This window comes from Chiloscyllium punctatum, chromosome 40, assembly GCF_047496795.1.
Source record: "Chiloscyllium punctatum isolate Juve2018m chromosome 40, sChiPun1.3, whole genome shotgun sequence".
NCBI lineage: Eukaryota > Metazoa > Chordata > Chondrichthyes > Orectolobiformes > Hemiscylliidae > Chiloscyllium > Chiloscyllium punctatum.
The window spans coordinates 45,127,780-45,147,565 of NC_092778.1; the positions used below are offsets into that span (position 1 = coordinate 45,127,780).

Genomic DNA, 19,786 nt, shown 5'->3' on the forward strand with positions numbered 1-19,786 from the left:
GTATCTAGACAGTTACGTGAATGGACTGGGAGCAAAGGGATACAGATCCTTAGAAAATAGGCAATAGAGGATATGGATCGGTGCAGGCTCGGAGGGCTGAAGGGCCTGTTCCTGTGCTGTAATTTTCTTTGTTCTTTTTCGATATAGGCGTTGGGAAGTCATGTTGCAGCTGTACAGGACGTTAGTTCGGCCACTTTTGGAATATTGCGTGCAGTTCTGGTCTCCTTCCTATCAGAAGGATGTTGTGAAACTTGAAAGGGTTCAGAAAAGCTATGGAAGGATGTTGCCAGGGTTGGAGGATTTGAGTTATAAGAAGAGGCTGAATAGGCTGGGACTGTTTTCCCTGGAGTGTCTGAGGCTGAGGGGTGACCTTATAAAGATGTATAAAATCATGAGGGGCATGGATAGGATAAAAGGACAAGGTCTTTTCCCTGGGGTGGGGGAGTCCAGAACTAGAGGGCAGAAGTTTAGAGTGAGAGGGGAAAGATATAAAAGGGACCTAAGGAGCAAGTTTTTCACGCAGAGGGTGGTGCATATGTGGAATGGGCTGCCAGAGGAAATATGATTCTGGATTAGTGGTGCTGGAAGAGCACAGCAGTTCAGGCAGCATCCAAGTAGCTTCGAAATCGACATTTCGGGCAAAAGCCCTTCATCAGGAATAAAGGCAGTGAGCCTGAAGCGTAGAGAGATAAGCTAGAGGAGGGTGGGGGTGGGGAGAAAGTAGCATAGAGTACAATGGGTGAGTGGTGGAGGGGATGAAGGTGATAGGTCAAGGAGGAAAGGGTGGAGTGGATAGGTGGAAAAGAAGATAGGCAGGTAGGACAAGTCCGGACAAGTCATGGGGACAGTGACTGAGCTGGAAGTTTAGAACTAGGATGAGGTGGGGGAAGGGGAAATGAGGAAGCTGTTGAAGTCCACATTGATGCCCTGGGGTTGAAGTGTTCCGAGGCGGAAGATGAGGCGTTCTTCCTCCAGGCGTCTGGTGGTGAGGGAGCGGCGGTGAAGGAGGCCCAGGACCTCCATGTCCTCGGCAAGAGGTAGGGTGGGAAGAGATGTAATCCAGGCAGCTGTGGGACTCCCACCTCTTCCTCCGCTACATTGATGACTGCATTGGCACCACCTCGTGCTCCCACGAGGAGGTTGAGCAATTCATCAACTTCACCAACACATTCCACCCTGACCTTAAATTTACCTGGACCATCTCTGACACATCCCTCCCCTTCCTGGACCTCTCCATCTCCATTAATGACGACCGACTTGACACTGACATTTTTTACAAACCCACTGACTCCCACAGCTACCTGGATTACACCTCTTCCCATCCTACCTCTTGCAAAAATGCCATCCCGTATTCCCAATTCCTCCGCCTCCGCCGGATCTGCTCCCAGGAGGACCAGTTCCACCATAGAACACACCAGATGGCCTCCTTCTTTAGAGACCGCAATTTCCGTTCCCATGTGGTTAAAGATGCCCTCCAACGCATCTCGTCTACATCCCGCACCTCCGCCCTCAGACCCCACCCCTCCAACCGTAACAAGGTCAGAACGCCCCTGGTGCTCACCTTCCACCCTACCAACCTTCGCATAAACCAAATCATCTGCCAACATTTCCGCCACCTCCAAACAGACCCCACAACCAGGGATATATTTCCCTCCCCACCCCTTTCCGCCTTCCGCAAAGACCGTTCCCTCCGCGACTACCTGGTCAGGTCCACGCCCCCAAACAACCCACCCTCCAATCCTGGCACTTTCCCCTGGCACCGCAGGAACTGTAAAACCTGCGCCCACAACTCCTCCCTCACCTCTATCCAAGGCCCTAAAGGAGCCTTCCACATCCATCAAAGTTTTACTAGCACATCCACTAATATCATTTATTGTATCCGTTGCTCCCGATGCGGTCTCCTCTACATTGGGGAGACTGGGCGCCTCCTAGCAGAGCGCTTTAGGGAACATCTCTGGGACACCCGCACCAATCAACCACACCCCCCCGTGGCCCAACATTTCAACTCCCCCTCCCACTCTGCCGAGGACATGGAGGTCCTGGGCCTCCTTCACCGCCGCTCCCTCACCACCAGACGCCTGGAGGAAGAACGCCTCATCTTCCGCCTCAGAACACTTCAACCCCAGGGCATCAATGTGGACTTGAACAGTTTCCTCATTTCTCCTTCCCCCACCTCACCCTAGTTCTAAACTTCCAGCTCAGTAACTGTCCCCATGACTTGTCCGGACTTGTCCTACCTGCCTATCTTCTTTTCCACCTATCCACTCCACCCTCTCCTCCTTGACCTATCACCTTCATCTCCTCCCCCACTCACCCATTGTACTCTATGCTACTTTCTCCCCACCCCCATCCTCCTCTAGCTTATCTCTCCACGCTTCAGGCTCACAGCCTTTATTCCTGATGAAGGGCTTTTGCCCGAAACATCGATTTCGAAGCTACTTGGATGCTGCCTGAACTGCTGTGCTCTTCCAGCACCACTAATCCAGAATCTGGTTTCCAGCATCTGCAGTCATTGTTTTTACCTCAATTGTTAACAGTCTTGAGTGATCATAAAACATTCATCAATCTCACTAATACATAGTTGTTTCATGCACAATGAAGCTGTAGGAAGTGTAACATTTGTTAAATGAAATGCATCTTAACAATGGATACAGCAAAGGAATTTGAGAATGTGAATCTTGTCTACACAGATTTAAATTGATCAAATGGTGGGCACAGTCTTTTCTGCCTGGAGTACCTCGCATAATCACAGGCTTTAGAGATGATAATGGAATGGTAGTTTCTCTTCAGTCTTTTGAAACAATGAAGATTCATCATCTTGTTAAGGTTTGCACATTTAAATGCAATTAAACTTTAGAAATAATTCTCAAAGTATGGACTGTCAGCTGCATAAATATTGAAAGCGGTGGGTGGGGAAGGGAGTCAAAATTAGACAATAAACAAAAACTCTAAATCTTGCCACTTCATTGACCTTACCAGGAACACGCACAGAATTATTGCTAAACTGTATGTTAAACAATTCAACAGCAGGAATTGCAGTGGTACTAAAACAATAACAAAAATCACTACCTGAGACACTGCCCAACGTTCTAGCTCACTCTAATAACAGAGAGAAGATATCTCCAATGATAACTCTATCTTTAAATGCACTACTAAATTGTTCAAGACTAGATTTCCACATCTTTGTGTAGTTTCTGGTGCAATTCAAATTGGAAACAGTTCATTGTAATACCTTCCACTTACAGCAAATGTTTAATAATGTAGGTTCATAACAATAACTCAGGCCTCCACTTATTGATGTTGTAAAATATACTGAAGGCATTGGTTAGTGTGTTCCATGTAGAACTTTCTACATGGTGGAATTTCCCAGACATAAGCAAATTCAGATCAGAATCCCTGTTTAGCATTTGAGAACAGATAAAAATTTAATTTAGATAAGTTTCCTTACAGAAATTCTCTCCAAATTGATTTGGTGACACAAATGTCTCTAGTTAGTATAGACAATAGATATTAAAAATTAAAACCTGGCAACATCCTTACAGTCCAGCCTGACATCCATTGAATTGCAGTGCATAAATGGAATGGATTTGATGTCCTTTTCTAGAAGGTACTTTTCTCTCTAGCCCCCATCCCTAACTGACTCACATGTGAAGCTCCTCTGGGTGAACAGGTCAGAAGATCCCCACGTTTTATTCCCCTGAAACGATAAGTCAGCAGTTGGGATGCTGTGCTTAGCCTCTGTTCTTTCTGAATAGGACTGATTCTCACACGTGATGGTTGATTATCTGAGAACATTGTCTAACTTGAGTAAATATCGCAATTGTACTGATCGACTGGAGTGAGGTGAATGGCCACTTTCTGTATTCTTGAAGTAGACGGAGTAGGTTTTCTATAAAAATGTGATTACAGTGGTAGTGCCCCTCTCTTCATGCCAGACTCAGATTAAAGACACTTTTGTTTCCATCTCAAAACAGAATGAACGGAATTGCTGGAAGCCTGCAGTCTGTCTAAATTTCTGCAATGATTTTCTCTCCTTTGTGAAGAAAGTGGTAACCCACGATGATCACCGGTAAGATGTAATTCAATTCTGCTTTAGGATTCTTAGAGACTTCTATTTTCTGCGAATGTTATTTCAGATACGGGGATTGGTTAGCTCAGTTAGCAGGACGTTAGCACTGCTGCTTCACAGCGCCTGAGATCCAGGTTCAATTCCCGCCTCAGGCAACTATCTGTGTGGAGTTTGCACATTCTCCCCATGTCTGCATGGGTTTCCTCCAGGTGCTCCGGTTTCCTCCCAAAGTCCAAAAATGTGCTGGTTCGGTGAATTGGCCATGTTAAATTGCCCGTAGTGTTAGATGAAGGGGTAAATGTAGGGGAATGGGTTTTTTTTAGATTAGTCCACACCGACCCTCCGAAGAGCAACCCACCCAGACCCATTCCCCTACATTTACCCCTTCACCTAACACTACGGGAAATTTAGCATGGCCAATTCGCCTAACCTGCACTTTTTTCGACTGTGGGAGGAAACCGGAGCACCCAGAGGAAACCCACACAGACACGGGGAGAATGTGCAAACTCCACACAGACAGTTGCCCGAGGTGGGAATTGAACCCGGGTTTCTGGCACTGTGAGGCAGCAGTGCTAACCACTGGGCCACTGTGGTCTGGGTGGGTTGCTCTTCGGAGGGTTGTTGTGGACTTCTTGGGCCAAAGGGCCTGTTTCCACACTGAGTAATCTGTCAGTAATCTAATCTAATAGACGGCTGGTTTGCAATGCACAGCGATGCCAACAGCATGGCTCAAATTCCTAAACCAGTTGAGGAATAAAGGACTCACCTTTTCATCCTCTTCCTCTCACCAGAGGCATGGTGCAGCTCAGATTAAACCAATAGCAGCTGTCCTTCTCGAATGAAAAAGCAGCCCTTTGGTTGGATAGGATTGTGCAACTTCAGCTTTTACTTTCAGATAATAAGCACAGTTTGAAAGCTAATTTGTGGACATGTTAGAACTTGGTCTATCACAACCTATATCTTGGGCACAGCGATTGGGATGGGTACGGCAATCATTCAGTCCAACCATTCAAATTTCAGACTAATTCAATAATTTATCAATATATAATCTGTAACTAATTGGATCAAACTTGTAAACATCCAATTGGTTGAATTTAATGACTTGGAAAAAAAATTGAAGTCCAATCAGAAATGTGTTTTGCATGAACAGGCAATTTCAAAGTTGAAAGCAAAAATGGCTAAGTTCTGTAAACTGTGTATTTTTTAAAATCTCATTAAGCAATATAAAGGAGAAAAAAATTAACTAGCAAAGGAACAGGCAAAGTAAATGTAATAGTAGATAAATATTGATTCAACCATTACTGTTTTTCATCCCAGTCGGACTAATTTACTATTAAAATGAACTTTTAACTAAATGTATAAATAGAACTATACTTTTATCGTTTCTTCACATCATTAGATCCTCAGGACTTCCTTCTTAGACTTGTCTGAACCATGGGATCTAATTGGTCTAATAAACTAATGTAATGTCAGTAATTGCTGTGCAAATAATTGTCTGATTACTGAGATATCCATAATATGGTTGGACTGGGGTGAACAAAGTCAAAAATCACATATTGCCAGGTTACAGTCCAGCAATTTAATTTGAAATCACAAGCTTTCAGAGCACCCCTCTGAAAGCATGTGATTGCAAATAAATCTATTGGACTACAACTTGATATCATGTGACTTCTGACTTTGTCCAGGCCAGTCCAACACGATGGTTATCTTGGTAATCAGAAGTCACTTCACCTGACGAAGGAGCAGTGCTCCAAAAGCTTGTGATCTCAAATAAACCTGTTGACTATAACATGGTGTCTACTGACGTAATAGTAGGGGTCCCTGTTTAAAAATCAAGGGTCATCGATTTAAAACAGAGATTAGGTACTTTTCCTGTGATGATTGTGAATCCTTGAATATTTTTAAAGTAAATATAGATAAATTCATGTTTAGCATGGGTAGGTGGGAATATTGATTTGAAGTTACAATCAGATTAGTCATGATCTTGTTGAATGGTGGAACAGGCCATATTCCTGCTCCTGATACATAGTCATGTGTAACATCTCTTATGCAATTGTCAAGTTTGGAGACACCATTGCTGTTCTCCTGTTTTAGAGACTGTTACCATTGGTCTTCTATAAACCATATTCTCTAAACTTTCTTTGTTTTAGGATGGTGACCCTTTTCTCCTGGGAACCTGGTAAAGATATTTCCTATACAGTGCACACAGACCGCACATATGCTTTCCTACCAGACTGGTATGTAGAAAATATGATTATACAAAAAGGTGAACATAACGCTGAGTGAAGAACAGTGTTATGATCTGATTCAAAGGAAATGTGATACTGAATTGCTACCCTGTAATTTACAATTCTGTACAAAGTGATACTTGAAAAAATGTACATAAACTTCGTAATAAAAGTTTTAAAACACACAATCTTCCCCAGCCATGGAAACACTTATTTATTTAATTTCAATAATGTACAACTTCCATAGATAACTTCTCTAATTTGTGGAAATAATAGTCCACGTACAGTAACAATCAAGCATCTCCAAACTGAGAGCTAGCATGTTTTATTCATTCCCCTTTTATTAACAATATCCACCTTAACACTGGAAACTAGCACTCCATGGAAGTTCTTCACTACAACTCCATTTCAGTCACTGGGTTGAACTACCTCCAGAGACATGTAACAAAAATGTAACTTAGAAATACAGAGCCAATGTCACAAATTACATTCATTCTGACTGGAAACATCATCTTAAAGTGCACACTTTTTCACCCAACACCCACAACCAAGTTTTGTCCTGTAAATAAACAGAATTCCTCCATTCTTCCAGCCTTGTTGCCCTGGGTAAAATGTAAATTAGCCTCATGGCTGCAGTATATATCATTCTGTCTTTGAAAGTACTTTGAGCTTTCAGTATTTGTGTTTCACAATCTTGCAATGGCTTTGCAAACTAAATATAATGGCTTATCATTTAATTGTGCAGTTTTCTCCATTGTTAACACATCATTTCAAGGAACAAGGTGATATTACCCAGCCTTACAACCAGTTGTGCAATGGTCTTCCTACAGCTCACAGGTCAGCATTTTAAATTGTTGACTTAGCGTTTGGCCATTTTAGATAATCCCATGATTTTGAAGGTAATCCCTGCAATCCTCTCGTAGACCAGGAACATTAGAGCAGCAGTACAAACAGTTTGAAGAAGTTTGGCTTCAAGACCCTTGTAAAGTCCTGGGAAACCACCTTTTCTGTTAACAAGAAGAAAAATCAATCTTAAAAATGTTAATTGTATGAAATTTATGGAAAATTAGAGACTGTGTTTGAAGTGGTTAATAACTTGAGAAAGAGTGGTGTAAAAATAAATGCTGTAAATCAGATTAATGTCTTAGGCTGACTCTTACTTTAGTCTTTCAGATATCAGACTAATAACCTTATGGGCACTCTCCTGAAATGTACTTTGTGACGTCCTTTTATTTGGTTCAAACTGCAAAAGAAAGAGGGGAGATAAAGCTTAAAAAAAAATACATTTGTATAACTGCTGAATATTTGACCCCATTATTTGCTGTCCATACCCGTAGTATAGCCTGCACAATCTGCAAAGGGTAGGTCATTGTTGTGGCAATCGCTTTTGCTATGGCTCCAATCATAAATATTTCCCAGGATGGTATCTGCAGAGAGATTTATCACATTTGTTAAAGGTTTCCTATTGTTATTAACCAGCAGAATTTCAAAAGAACATGTCTTTAAATGCAAGAAAGATTAAAATCAATTCAAAGAAGGAAACCTTAACTATGATTCTGTTAATGAAACACAACTGCTCAAACAACAAGACCACAAACTGGAAAGTGATAAACCCCCTGCACTTACCCGTCTCCCTGCTTTGCCTGCTTTCCGTTTCAAACCCTCATAAAACATGAACTGGATTCCAGGATTACAGACCAAGATAAGGGATGGTAGGATCCCATTCCAGAGCGTTCCCACACCTTCATTAGTGATGATCTGTTGGAAAGCGTCTGAAGAGAAAGATACAGTTAAATTTGACCACACTATTGCTCCAACATACCCACCACACTTTTATTACAACCTCCTCCCAACCCCACCCCCAAATAGCCAGTAATCTTCCTCAGTAAGGCACAGCTACACCATGCCTTGCAGTGAAGATATCTTCAACATTGAATTCTACAGATCATATGGCATAGACAGATCAACCAATCCATGCTGGTATTTTTTTCGCTACTCAAGGCTCTTTCCATCCTTCCTCATCTAATACTTACCTTTGGCTTCTATTCTTTTCTCCCTCTGTTTATTATGTTCCCCTTTAAAGTGCTTGTACAATTTTCCCCAGTCACTCCTTATCACAACGGGTTCCATATTCTTACTATTGTCTGGGTAAAGTTGTTTTTCTGGAATTCCCTATTTGATTTCTGAACTATCTTTTGTTAATAGTCACCAGTTTCCTTCCTCCTTTCCTCCCCCCAAGGTAGATACTGTACACTGTTAACTCAAAGAAATCCTTCATTATTTCAAAGACCTGTAGTAGTGTGCTGACTTCCCCTAATACACACAATTACAAGAGGACTTAACAGGTTAATACTAATTTGGATTGTCAGCTTAGAATTCAACTAAACCAAAGAGAAGAAAAACAGCTTCCAGATTTACCGTGTCGATGGGTGAGGGTCACTTGGAGTGCTGTCCCCTCCACCACCATCTACCCAACAACAACCCTTGTGTTATTCCATCCCTTAGTTAAATGCTGTAAATATTACTCTTTTTAATAAAGTTATTTACCAGGTATTTTAATATTTGAAATGTACTAGCTTTAGCTAAGCCATTTTTAGTGTTACATTCTCATTGAGTTGTCCACACTGTTCTCAATCCCAATCAGGGATAAGTAGCAACAATGTCTGTAGTAAGGAAAAAGGACAGAATCACAAAAAAACTTGCACCTCATCACGAGGAATTTTGGGCAGGCTGTGAGCCATAACTTTGGTAGTGGAAGGTGGATTAACGTCAATAAATTATACCAAAACAATTGGTTGCAATTTTTCCCTTTCCAAAAACAAAAACTGACTATAAACTACTGTTATTTATTCTACTCTGTCTAACCAGAATGAAAGTTCTACTGAAAATTAGGAAAAGCTTTGAAGACAAAATTGCATATTCTGACTAGTTTCCAGAGTTTGATCAATGTCAAAGAATTTTCATATAGCACTGTACGCTGGTTTGGGGAAGGTATGAGAATCCCAATTTCAATGTTTACAGATCAAATTCTAAAGATTTTAAACTAAAATGGACTAGTATAAATAATGACGTTTTATACCAATACACTTGCTTCCTTTCATGAATCTGACAATTTAACAGCAATGGTTCCATTTCCTTTTTGTACCTAACATACATGCACATCCTATTTTTAAGTAACTCAGTACTTATTGTTCTTTGTATTTCTAAATGCTAATGCAGAAATTAGCTCGTGAAGACAGTTCATTTAACAGTTGGAAGACTCACCAAGAATACCTTTGTACTCAGTCTTATGGATATCCTCCTTTCTAAACTTTGCTCCTTGCAGCTTCAATCTTGTGTTGACTACCCACATTGGTGTCGTTAGGAAAACATTAGTAGCACCTGATGAAACAAAATGTATGGTTTCAAAATGTCCTTATTTGACAGTCCTTCAATAAGTGCAGGTTGGTCATTGTATGCTAATATACATAGTTTGCATTTACAGGAATGGGCTTTTTTTATTAAACAAGAGTCAATTTTGATGGCTTTTAATTTAGACAATGTTGAGAGTTGTTGCAAAAATTTGAATTAATTTCAAAACAGATTAAACGAGCAAACAATTGTATTGTTTCCTTTCTTTGCTATGTCATAAGATGATAAGCAATAGGATCAGGAGTGGGCCATTCTGTAAAATAATGTCTGATCTGCCCCAGGCCTCAACTCTTCTTTCATGCCAGCTCCTCAGAACCCTCAACTCCTTGATATTTCAAAACATCTGTCTTTAAATACTTTCTGATGTAGCCTGCACAACTCTTTTGTGTAGAGATTTCTGGACATTCACTACCCTCAGAAGAAATTCCTTTGCATCTCATTTTAAATGAGTGTTCTAGTTTGAGCTATTGTGCAAATATCTTCTCAGTACCTACCCTGTCAAGCCCCCTCAGAATAATGGATGTTTCAATAAGATTAGCCCTTATTCTTCTAAATTCTACTTCAAGGCTTAACCTGTTTAGTCATTTTTGACAAGTCAACCCCTTAATTCTAGGAGTCAGCCTAATGAATCTTCTAAGACTGTCTCCAATACATCCTTTCTTCAAATATGGAGAGCAAAACTGTATGCAGTACTCCAGATGCAGCCTCACTGATGCCCTGTAGAAACAGGACTTCCCTATTTTTAAACTCTGACCCTCTAGTAATAAATGCAAAAATTCTATTGACTTAATTACTTGCCAAAACAGCATGCTAATGTTTTGTGTTTCATGCACAAGGATACAGAGGTCCCTCAGTGCTGCACATTTTTGGAGTCTCTGTCCATTTAAATAATAGCCTGCATTTTGATATTACTTACCAAAAAGTGCATCACCTCACATTTCCCTGCATTATACTCCATCTGGCAGCTTTTGCACACTTGTTGGTATGTTGCTATACAATTCAGCTTCCCAAGGAGGCAATTTAGGTTCATAATTCAACAATAAATTATGTTGACTCCCAATATAAATAAAATTTAATGAACAAGATTTTTTGGCACTGACATTTATCTACATTAAAAGGTATTATATAAACATATCTTCCCAATATTTATGTCTGTTCATTGCCTTGGCAGACACTATTTTTTAGACTATTATAAAATAGGAGTCCCCATCACCTTCAGTATTTACTTTAAGAAATACTCCCCAAAATATCAGGTATAATAAAAGTGATAGTGTGATAGTGACTAGTAATTCAGAGATTTAGACTAATGATTTCGGAGACAAATTCAATTAAACACATTTATAATAAAAAGATGGGCTCAGTAATAGTGACCATGAAAGAATCAGATATGTAGTCATAAAAACAGTGTTCTTATTTGGTCTGACCTATATGCAACTCCAAGAATACAGCAATGTTGTTGATCTTTGAAATGGTCTATTAAGCCACCTTGATCTCTCGGCCCAATAGCATGGAATGTATCTATACCAAATGGACAGAGACAGTTCAAAGAAGTGGCTCATCACTGTCTACAAGGGACGTTAGGGATGGTCAATAAATGCCAGTAATGCCTGAAAAGCTGAAGGATGCCTGGCATCTCATTTCCATTTGGAATTTCATCCCCCCATTTGTTTTTCCATTTACCATCCAATCTGTCTGAATTGTTAAATAGCTTCTGTTTCCTCAATCCAACTTCAGTTCCATGCAGGAATTCCCACTCCATGAGGTGGTGATTTATTATTAAAGGAGCATTTGTCCTGAGTCATTATGGCCTTTCTTTAAACCTAATCCCCATTTCCTCCTACACTCTCCACATACATGCACATTAAGCAGGCCTGAGGGTCATGGGTAAGCATCCTGGTTATTTTATTGCCTCAAAAGACGGGGCCAAGGCAAGAAGAACAAGCCTGCACCCAACTAAGATCAGCTAACTTAGAACAGAATGAGGACATGAATTTGAGACAGTCTTTATCTGTAATGCTAAACGCCTCCCATGCTAGATAAAACCAACCAGAAAGTCAGCAAAGCCCTTACTTCATAATTGTCTTACCCAGTTACATAAATGACAAGGCCACAACTCCAAAGATCAAGACTTTCACTTTTACTAGTTTTGAGTGTACCCACTGTCTATACATTTCTTTATTTTCAATCTCTTCAGTCCTACAGGCTACCTAATGTCTCATTGTTCAAGTACAGACTTCCTTTCTTTTCAGAACACAGTCATGTGTTGTACCATTTTGACACCTGTTCCAATGCTGGAATGGTACTTTCAGGAATACAAAGAGCAGCTTAGTCTGTTGTGAACTTATGCAAAATCGCAGTTATCTTTATTGTTCTACCTTCTGTAAATTTGGGATTGAGTAAGAACTGAGCAGCAGAACTTTGGACAAAGTCCTGTTCACTCGTCACTGACCTATGATGGTTAAACAACACACTAAATTGAAAATTCTCATCCTGGTTTTCAAATTCCTCCATGCTCTTCTCCCATTTCTGTCACTACCTCCAGTCCTATGTCCATTGCTCCAGTGTTGCCATGTCTTCAGCTGCCTGAGTACTACATTCTGAGAAGTGCTCTATTAATTTTTGCCCCTCCCTTTTCTTTTTAAAACACTCTTTAAAACTAACTTTTATCACCAAGCATTTGGTCATCTGACCTAACATTTCATTTGTGGCTCAGTGTCAGTTTATTTTATAATTCACCTTTGAAGGACAATGGGATGTTTTATTTTGTTAAAGGCACCATAGGAGTACAAGTTGATACTGTTGTTGTCTTTATTTTATCAATGTCTGTCATTACAATTAAGGAACTAAAGCTCAAATTCCAAGAGTGATATTCTATCACAGTTCCCAACTAATCACGAATCAAGCACAGGAGTATCTAAAATTTAGCAATTCAAACATATTGGCATATATTCATATTTGGCGTTGCAATCCCGTTCAGCACACTCTACCTGCAATGCAACCCATCAGCAGATCTTTGCCTGGCGTGGCCCTAGCATTACCCTTCACCAGCATCGATTTCAGGCTGTTGAATGTGTAGAAATAAACAAAGTTTGAACAGCAAACACTAGAAATAACAGGGAACCATCCACGGTATAGAGCTGATCTGAAACAGAAAAGAGAGTTTCAGCATTCTGTGCTGACATTGAAGTTTTCTGAGCAATTCACACCAGCAAGTATTTAGTAATTAATAGCTTCTGAACAATTGGGAAATTACACACTTCAGTTTGCAACATAGTCAGTGAGCAGAACAAATAAACCTGCAAATGCATTACTTCATTTCTTTTTATTTAAAATCATTAAGTTCAATGATTCTATTAAAGTTCTATTATTTTGAACTAGAACCCATTTATGAAGGTGAACCAGCATCAAGAAGAAGGAAAAAAGGGGATTTGGAATTTTCTGCACATATTTCCTACAGAAGACGTGACCGTCTTATAAAGGTTACAGATCTTAAACAGCAAAACCCGTCAGTTCTGCTCCAATGCCAGATGGCCCATTGTTTTACTTTGAATGACCAACAAGTTATATTTTAAAGTCATTAAGTCTGTTTGAATTACCTTAATACAAAATAAACCACCATATTTGAACACACCACTTTTTCTGGAAACCTAAATTTCCAGTAATCATAAGTTGCACTCTGGTACAAGACATTGCCTGGTAAACATCACTTACAGAACAAATATATTGAATAATCCAGCACTTAAAAAATCAGCTGTCTTTAAACCAACCTATATAAGCAAAAGTGAGAAAGGAAAAGAAAAAGAAGCCAAGCTAAAGGCGTGTGGTGGGGGGTGTGATGAGGGACATAAACACCAAGGTGGACCAGTACGGTCGAGTTTGTTTGTGCTGTAAATTATGTAATACTCACAATCCTTCCTCTTTCACAATTTCCGCCAATATCACAGGTGTGGAGCTGGATTTACGTTTTTCATCAACTAAAGTAAACAGGAAAAATTATGGCAGTTGAAATCTGAATTATTATTGTTGTTATTGTTAATAATAAACTTTTAGGTTCTTTTCCCAAGGTTTCACACACACAAGATACAATTCACACACACCAACTTCTGCAAACAGCTAAAGGTTATTAAAGCCTGTACAAGCTAGATGACCCCTTTGACCCTCTTTGCAGACATGCAAAGTCAAGTCAAAAGAGGCCCCAATCAAAGGAAACACAGCCCCTTTATACAGGTCAGTTGGTAATGCTCACAGGTACACTGGCCACTCCCACCTCATAACCAGATGTTACCCCAGGTACAATGAGGTCATCTTTGAAGATAATGTAAATGTCCTAATCCTGGGGAATCATTATGCAAACGATTTCCTGACTCACGGATTCCTCAAGACAATGTCGGTGTGATATGTTCTAGCTTTGGGGGATGGCTATGAAAGCATTTCTGAATGGAAGGGACTGAATGAGAGTTTAATTTGATAATAGTAGGAGAGAAGTAGTAAATGGCTGCCCAAACGAAGTGTGAGTCATCCACATTCCTGAATGAATGTTGCCCCCCACCCACTTCCAGAATGTTCAGCTTCTTGGAGAAAGACAATACAGTTTAACCCTTTAACATTACATTAATGTCCAGAGTGATAGTACAATTTAATCTTTTAACATGACAAAACAATAAAAATAACTGGCCACAAATGTACTCAAATTAGACAACTATTGCTTGTTTTACTTGCTTAATATTGGAACACCTCCATCCCATAATCACTCTGCTCCACAAGGATATAAATCATTACATCCTTGAAGGGCTCTTGCCTGAAAAGTCTATTCTCCTGCTCCTTGGATGCTGCCTGACCTGCTGTGCTGTTCCAGTACCACACTCTTGCCTGTAAATCATTACACCAAACTCAGTAAAAGTACATTTGCATCACTATATTCACTGGTGTCCAAGTTTCTCTTTAGCATCAGAATATTAATTCACAATTTGACAGCTTATGTACATTAGGCAGCCCATGTTTATTTTATTAAAAGAGGTAGTGATGTTGGTTTCTGATGGCAATCAAGGAATGGAGTCTTGCCCTCCAGATAGGCAGGAAGGGCCAGGACGCCAGACTAATGTTTCAGCAAAAACTAGATTGTATCGCGAGGTGATGATAAGGCCAATGTTTTAAAAACATAAGATCAGAAGGACCTCTTTCATCCAAATCAATCTTATGATTGAGAGATGGCCAAGGAAGCAAATGGAATGTTGCAAAAAAGTAGATGTGTACTTAATTTATTAGTGAAACTAGAAAACTATTAGTAAATAATTAATCAGGTGCATCAGGACAAGAATCAAAGCTTTATCTATTTTTCTGAAATTAACTCTTTCAACCCACTATCCGTATTAAGATCCTCATTTCACTTTCAAACACCCATATGATGCTGCATAATACAGTCATCTCAGTAAGCCCTCTCAGCACTATGACCATATTTCCAATCTTCAATCATTGACCAAAGTCCTCATTTCACTGCAGCCCTGCCATCAGGAATACCAACTAAATTCTGAAATTCAGTTCCCCAAAACAGGAAGCCTGGGTTAATTAATTGTTTTTTTTTAAAATAGATAACCTTATTAAGGTTTTCAAAACCAAGAATGATAGAAATAGATCATCCATGATGTAATTTAATAGTAAAGCAGGCTGGAGTAATCGAATGGCCTGCTGCTGTTCCTGAAATTCTTCACTTGACACCTTCCCTCTGTTTTTTTTTTAATTGGTTGCTTGGCCTCACTCTTTACTGTGTCTACCTTGGTATCCATTTAATACTAAAAACATGTAAAAACCTTTGTTGCACCATTCCAACATGGTCAAAGCCATATAAAACACAAGTTATTGTTGTGAATAATAAATTTTTTGGAATACTTTAATCAAAAATGTTAAAATAAGCAAAATTATAAAAACCTCAAATTTCACCAACACAGCAGCACATAGCTTTCTAATTGTATTGTGCACATAAATAAATAATGTAAATAGTGTATTTTACGATAGCAACTTTAGGCTCATCGTAAATATGTTTATTTATAATTCCTACCTTGAAGTCGAATCCTTGCAGTGTCCAAAGGGAAGAATGTTGTTGTAGCAGTCACACTACCCTACAGAAAATAAAAAGGTGAGGCAGTAGAAGTGTTAATCTGCAATTTCCAAAGAGGCATATAACAGTAATTAGAAGAGGGACTGCTGGCAAGTATTCTTCCCCCTAGTCCAAAGACACTGATCTGGCCCAGCTAACCCCAACCCAATAGCATTGAATCTTTAGGAGGATATCCCACCTGACAATTTTCAAAACTCCGCTAAAATCAGTTATGTCCTGGCGTTCCTAGTTGACAGGATCACAGACTAAACTTAGTTTCAATAACTGGAATCAAACAAAAGTAAGCCCTACTCTAGTGGTCATAAAGCATTTTCTAAAAGGCAGGTTTTTAATCAGGATGTGAGGCAACACTGGTGCTTCCTGCCATTATAGTGTTAGAATAAACAAAGATTGTAATGTGTATTACAAGAAGTATTTCAATTAAGACCAAAACATAATTAATACAACATCCACTTGTCACTTGATGACTTGTTTGAAACAGGATGAGGAGAGGCCTCATAAGGGTCATCTCATTGATACAACATCTTCCAGTTACAAAGATCCTTCCAGTTGATGAAGTATGTCTTATGTATAATCATTGTTATGTATGGCAGCCAAATTGTGCACATCAGTGGGAATCAGTTATTGGTGATGATAAATGTTCTTCAGGACACTCCCTTCCCTACTTGCTGGTGAAGCTACTGTATCAACCTGCAAGGTCCCAGGGACTCACACTTGATGTGCCAGCTGAAATAAAGAATCTCCAACATCAGCATCCCGAATACTCTGCTGGACAACAGTCTAGATTATGTGATCACTTGCTTCAGGGGTGAGTGAATGCAGTTACTCCGTTGTACTAATGGGCCCTTAATGAAATTCACTCCTTACTTAAAACAAAAGTATAACAGAAAAAAAATGAAGAAAACATTTGAGACCAAGCCCTAACATATATAGTTGCAGTAGACAGGGATGATATTATGGAAGTGATTGATATAATTATTGCATTTCGAACTGATGACAGGCTCAAACCATAAAGATTGGTATCTTCATCGAAAAGCTAGTTGCAAAAGCATTTTATTGTCACTCTACAAGAAGGAAAATCACATGAAAACATTCAACCGCAGGGGAGCTAACAAAGACGCCAATGTTTCCACAGCCTCTTCAGAGCGACAGAAAGGCTCTGAAGTTCTACAACAGGAAAATGTTGAGAGAAAGGTGAGTTAGATTAACGGGGCGGGGAACAAGTGAGACAGACACTCAACCGTGGGGTTATTTCCAAAGATTTGAGATGCATTAAACCTTGTGCCACTGAAGCCAGAATGAATCAGCAGGTGAACATGCTCCAAGCAGGAGACTGAGAACACAGCAAGTCAGGCAGCATCAGGAGGCGGAGAAATCGACGTCCGGGTGTGACCCTTCCCCATTTGATCCAGAAGCCTCTCTCCTACCACCTTGAAAGAGCTTTATCAAGCGTTCTCTTTCAAGTGCTTTTTTTTTAATTTTGAGGGCAGATTTAACCTAAATCTGCACTGAACGGGCGGGGCCGTCAGCTCATCACAGAGCGACACAATGACTGGGTTTCACATTGACAAATCCAACCAGGCAAACTGGTTGTTGACATTGCTCACTCTCGGTGCTCACATGTCAAACTCAGAGCATTCAACAGAACACTGCAAGGAACACTGGGCTAAATCTTAAACCGGCCGGGTGACCCGAAGAAAGAACTCAGCTTCCAGTTTTCACCTCACTCACTCTCGGCGAGATTTGTGGTTCTAATTGACGTGCCTGATTCAGTGTACCCACAGTAAAGATTTGTTTAAACTCTGGGTCACCTCACAACTTACCACCACCCCAGCCACGGCATGCACGAGTGTCTCGTAGGAAGCAAGATGAGAGCTGGAAGACCCCTTCATTATTTGTCCGGGAAATGAAGTCAAGATTGGTTCACCACGCTGTGAGGAAAGAGAGACTTCCTCCAACACCGGCTCCACCCACTACAACCAGCCTTGGGAAATACTCTCTGCAGACCCGCGCCCTCTGTTGGAGAAAATGCTCAGGTCATCCCAGTTGAGACAGAATTGGGCGATATGCAAACTCATTTAAAATCCAACCATTTGAGGGTTAAAATTGAACCCAGCATATTCCGGTGTAATAACAAACGTTGAACACCCAAAGTGTGGCTGCAGACACATGATTTAGTCATAGACAGTAACAGTAAAAGAACATATGCATGTTCTTCACGCATCCAAAACGAAGGTCTTCCGATCATCATCTATCGAGAGGCTGTTAACTTAGAGAATCCCCTTCATATATAGTTTTTGGTCAAATTGAGTAAATGTTCCAATTTTGTGGTTGGATGAGGCACTAGGACTGAAAAGTGATCAACTAAGAAATACAATTTTTATTCTATCTAGTGTATTGTCCGACTCGAATTTATTTTGTAATATATTTATAGATAATGTATGAATCGTGTATTTTTTTTAAAAAGCTAGTGACCAAGTAAATATAATAGCCAAAGCAATCAAATAACGAACATGAAGATCCTTTGGCATCTTCCAACAATGTGGCAAATTGTCCACAGATCTCCTGTTACCAAAATCGGGATAAATCCCCAACACGCCCAATTATTACCCTGGATCATCAGTAAAGTGATAGGAGTGTCATCAACACTGCTATCAAGCAGTGCATCAGGCAACTGATGCTCCGTTTGTGTTCTGCCACTCAGCTCCTGACTTCATTAGAGCCTTAGTTCAAATATGGATAAAAGAGCCGAATTCCAGAGGTGAGGTGAGAGTGACTGACCTTGACATTAATGCAACATTTGATCAAATGGAAATCAGGGAGAGAGCACGCCACTGGTTGGAGTCATCTCTGGCATAAAGGAAGATGGTTGCGGTTGTTGGAGATCAGTCATCTTAGCTACAGTACATCTCTGCAGTTCCTCCGGGCAGTGTCCTTAGCCCACCATCTTCAGCTGTTTCATTAATGGCTTTCTCTCTGTCATTAGGTCAGAAGTGGGGATGTTGTTGATGATTGCACAATGTTCAACACATATTCATGACTCCTTAAATTCCGGAAACAGTCCATATTCAAATGCAACAAGAGGTGGACAATATACAGGTTTGGGCTGACAAGTGGCAAATATTTGTGCCACATAAATGCCAGCCAATGATCATCTCTAACAAGATAGAATCTAATCATTACCCTTTGACATTCACTGGCGTAAACCCTATTGAATTGTCCACTGTTGATACCCTGGGGTTACTACTCATCAGAAACTGAACTGGACAAGCCATATAAATACAGGGGCTTCAAAAGCAGGTCAGAGGGTAGGAATACTGCAGCAATTAACTCACCTCCTGATTCCTCAATGTCTCTCCATCATCAACAAGGCATTAGTCAGGAGTACGATGGAATATTCCCCACTTGTCTGGATGGGTGAATGTCAACAATATTCAAGAAGCTCGAAACCATCCAGGGCAAAGCAGCCGATTCAGTTGGCACCGCACCCACAAACTTTCAGTTGCTCCACCACCAACACTCAGTAGCTGCATTGTGTACCATCTCTAAGATGCACTGCAGAAATTCAAGAAGGCTCTTTAGACTGTACCTTCCAACCCAAGATCAATATGATCTAGCAATACAAGGGCAGTAAATACATGTAAAAACCACAACCTGGAAGTTCTCCTCCAAGCCAGTCACCATCTTGAAAATATGTTACCATCCCTTCACCAGTCCGAATCCTAGATCTCCCTCCCTAACAGAATCGTGGGTCTATTTACAGCACATGGACTGCATGATTCAGGAAGGCAACTCACCCATGACCTTCTCAGCATCTTCTCAATCAGCGATAGGCAATAAATGCCCAGCCAGTGACAACCACATCCCATGGGTGGATTTTTTAAAAAGAAAACATTGATATCCATTGTTACATTTTCGCTTACTAATCAGAAATGGAATATGCCACATCTGGATTTACCACTC

General features: G+C 40.3%; 2 protein-coding genes across 6 annotated transcripts in view; one reads left to right on the forward strand and one right to left on the reverse strand.

The window, feature by feature from the left end:
- Nucleotides 1–7,433, forward strand: part of dxo (decapping exoribonuclease) — a 26,936-nt gene extending 19,503 nt beyond the window's left edge. For all 4 annotated transcript variants that reach the window (XM_072559750.1, XM_072559748.1, XM_072559749.1 and 1 more), the window contains 3 exons: nucleotides 2,691–2,826; nucleotides 3,975–4,069; nucleotides 6,220–7,433. In XM_072559750.1, coding sequence (XP_072415851.1) covers nucleotides 2,691–2,826; nucleotides 3,975–4,069; nucleotides 6,220–6,355 — 367 coding nt within the window. In that variant the 3' untranslated portion in view covers nucleotides 6,356–7,433. The remainder of the gene's footprint in view (nucleotides 1–2,690; nucleotides 2,827–3,974; nucleotides 4,070–6,219) is intronic.
- On the reverse strand, nucleotides 7,145–19,528 carry slc25a17l (solute carrier family 25 member 17-like). 2 transcript variants are annotated; one of them, XM_072559752.1, is made up of 10 exons: nucleotides 19,159–19,528; nucleotides 17,635–17,839; nucleotides 15,764–15,824; nucleotides 13,616–13,682; nucleotides 12,696–12,850; nucleotides 9,562–9,678; nucleotides 7,924–8,069; nucleotides 7,629–7,724; nucleotides 7,458–7,540; nucleotides 7,145–7,304 (listed from the first exon to the last, which is right to left on the reverse strand). In XM_072559752.1, the coding sequence occupies exons 2-10, from the start codon at nucleotides 17,713–17,715 to the stop codon at nucleotides 7,157–7,159; spliced, it is 954 nt and encodes a 317-aa protein (XP_072415853.1). In that variant the 5' UTR covers nucleotides 17,716–17,839; nucleotides 19,159–19,528; the 3' UTR covers nucleotides 7,145–7,156. The 2 variants fall into 2 exon arrangements, with proteins under 2 accessions (XP_072415853.1, XP_072415854.1); XM_072559753.1 differs by having other exon boundaries at nucleotides 17,647–18,799.
- Between the last annotated feature and the right edge of the window lie 258 nt (nucleotides 19,529–19,786).

Bases quoted from the DNA above. Each gene is read 5' to 3' on its own strand.
- slc25a17l (XM_072559752.1), bottom strand. From the start codon at position 17,715: ATGAAGGGGTCTTCCAGCTCTCATCTTGCTTCCTACGAGACACTCGTG. The intron at 15,825-17,634 runs GTGACCCAGAGT...TATTTTCTGTAG, and splicing joins GGGTGGTGGTAAGTTGTGAG to GGTAGTGTGACTGCTACAAC. The intron at 7,541-7,628 runs GTATGGACAGCA...TTTCTTTTGCAG, and splicing joins TTGTGCAGGCTATACTACGG to TTTGAACCAAATAAAAGGAC.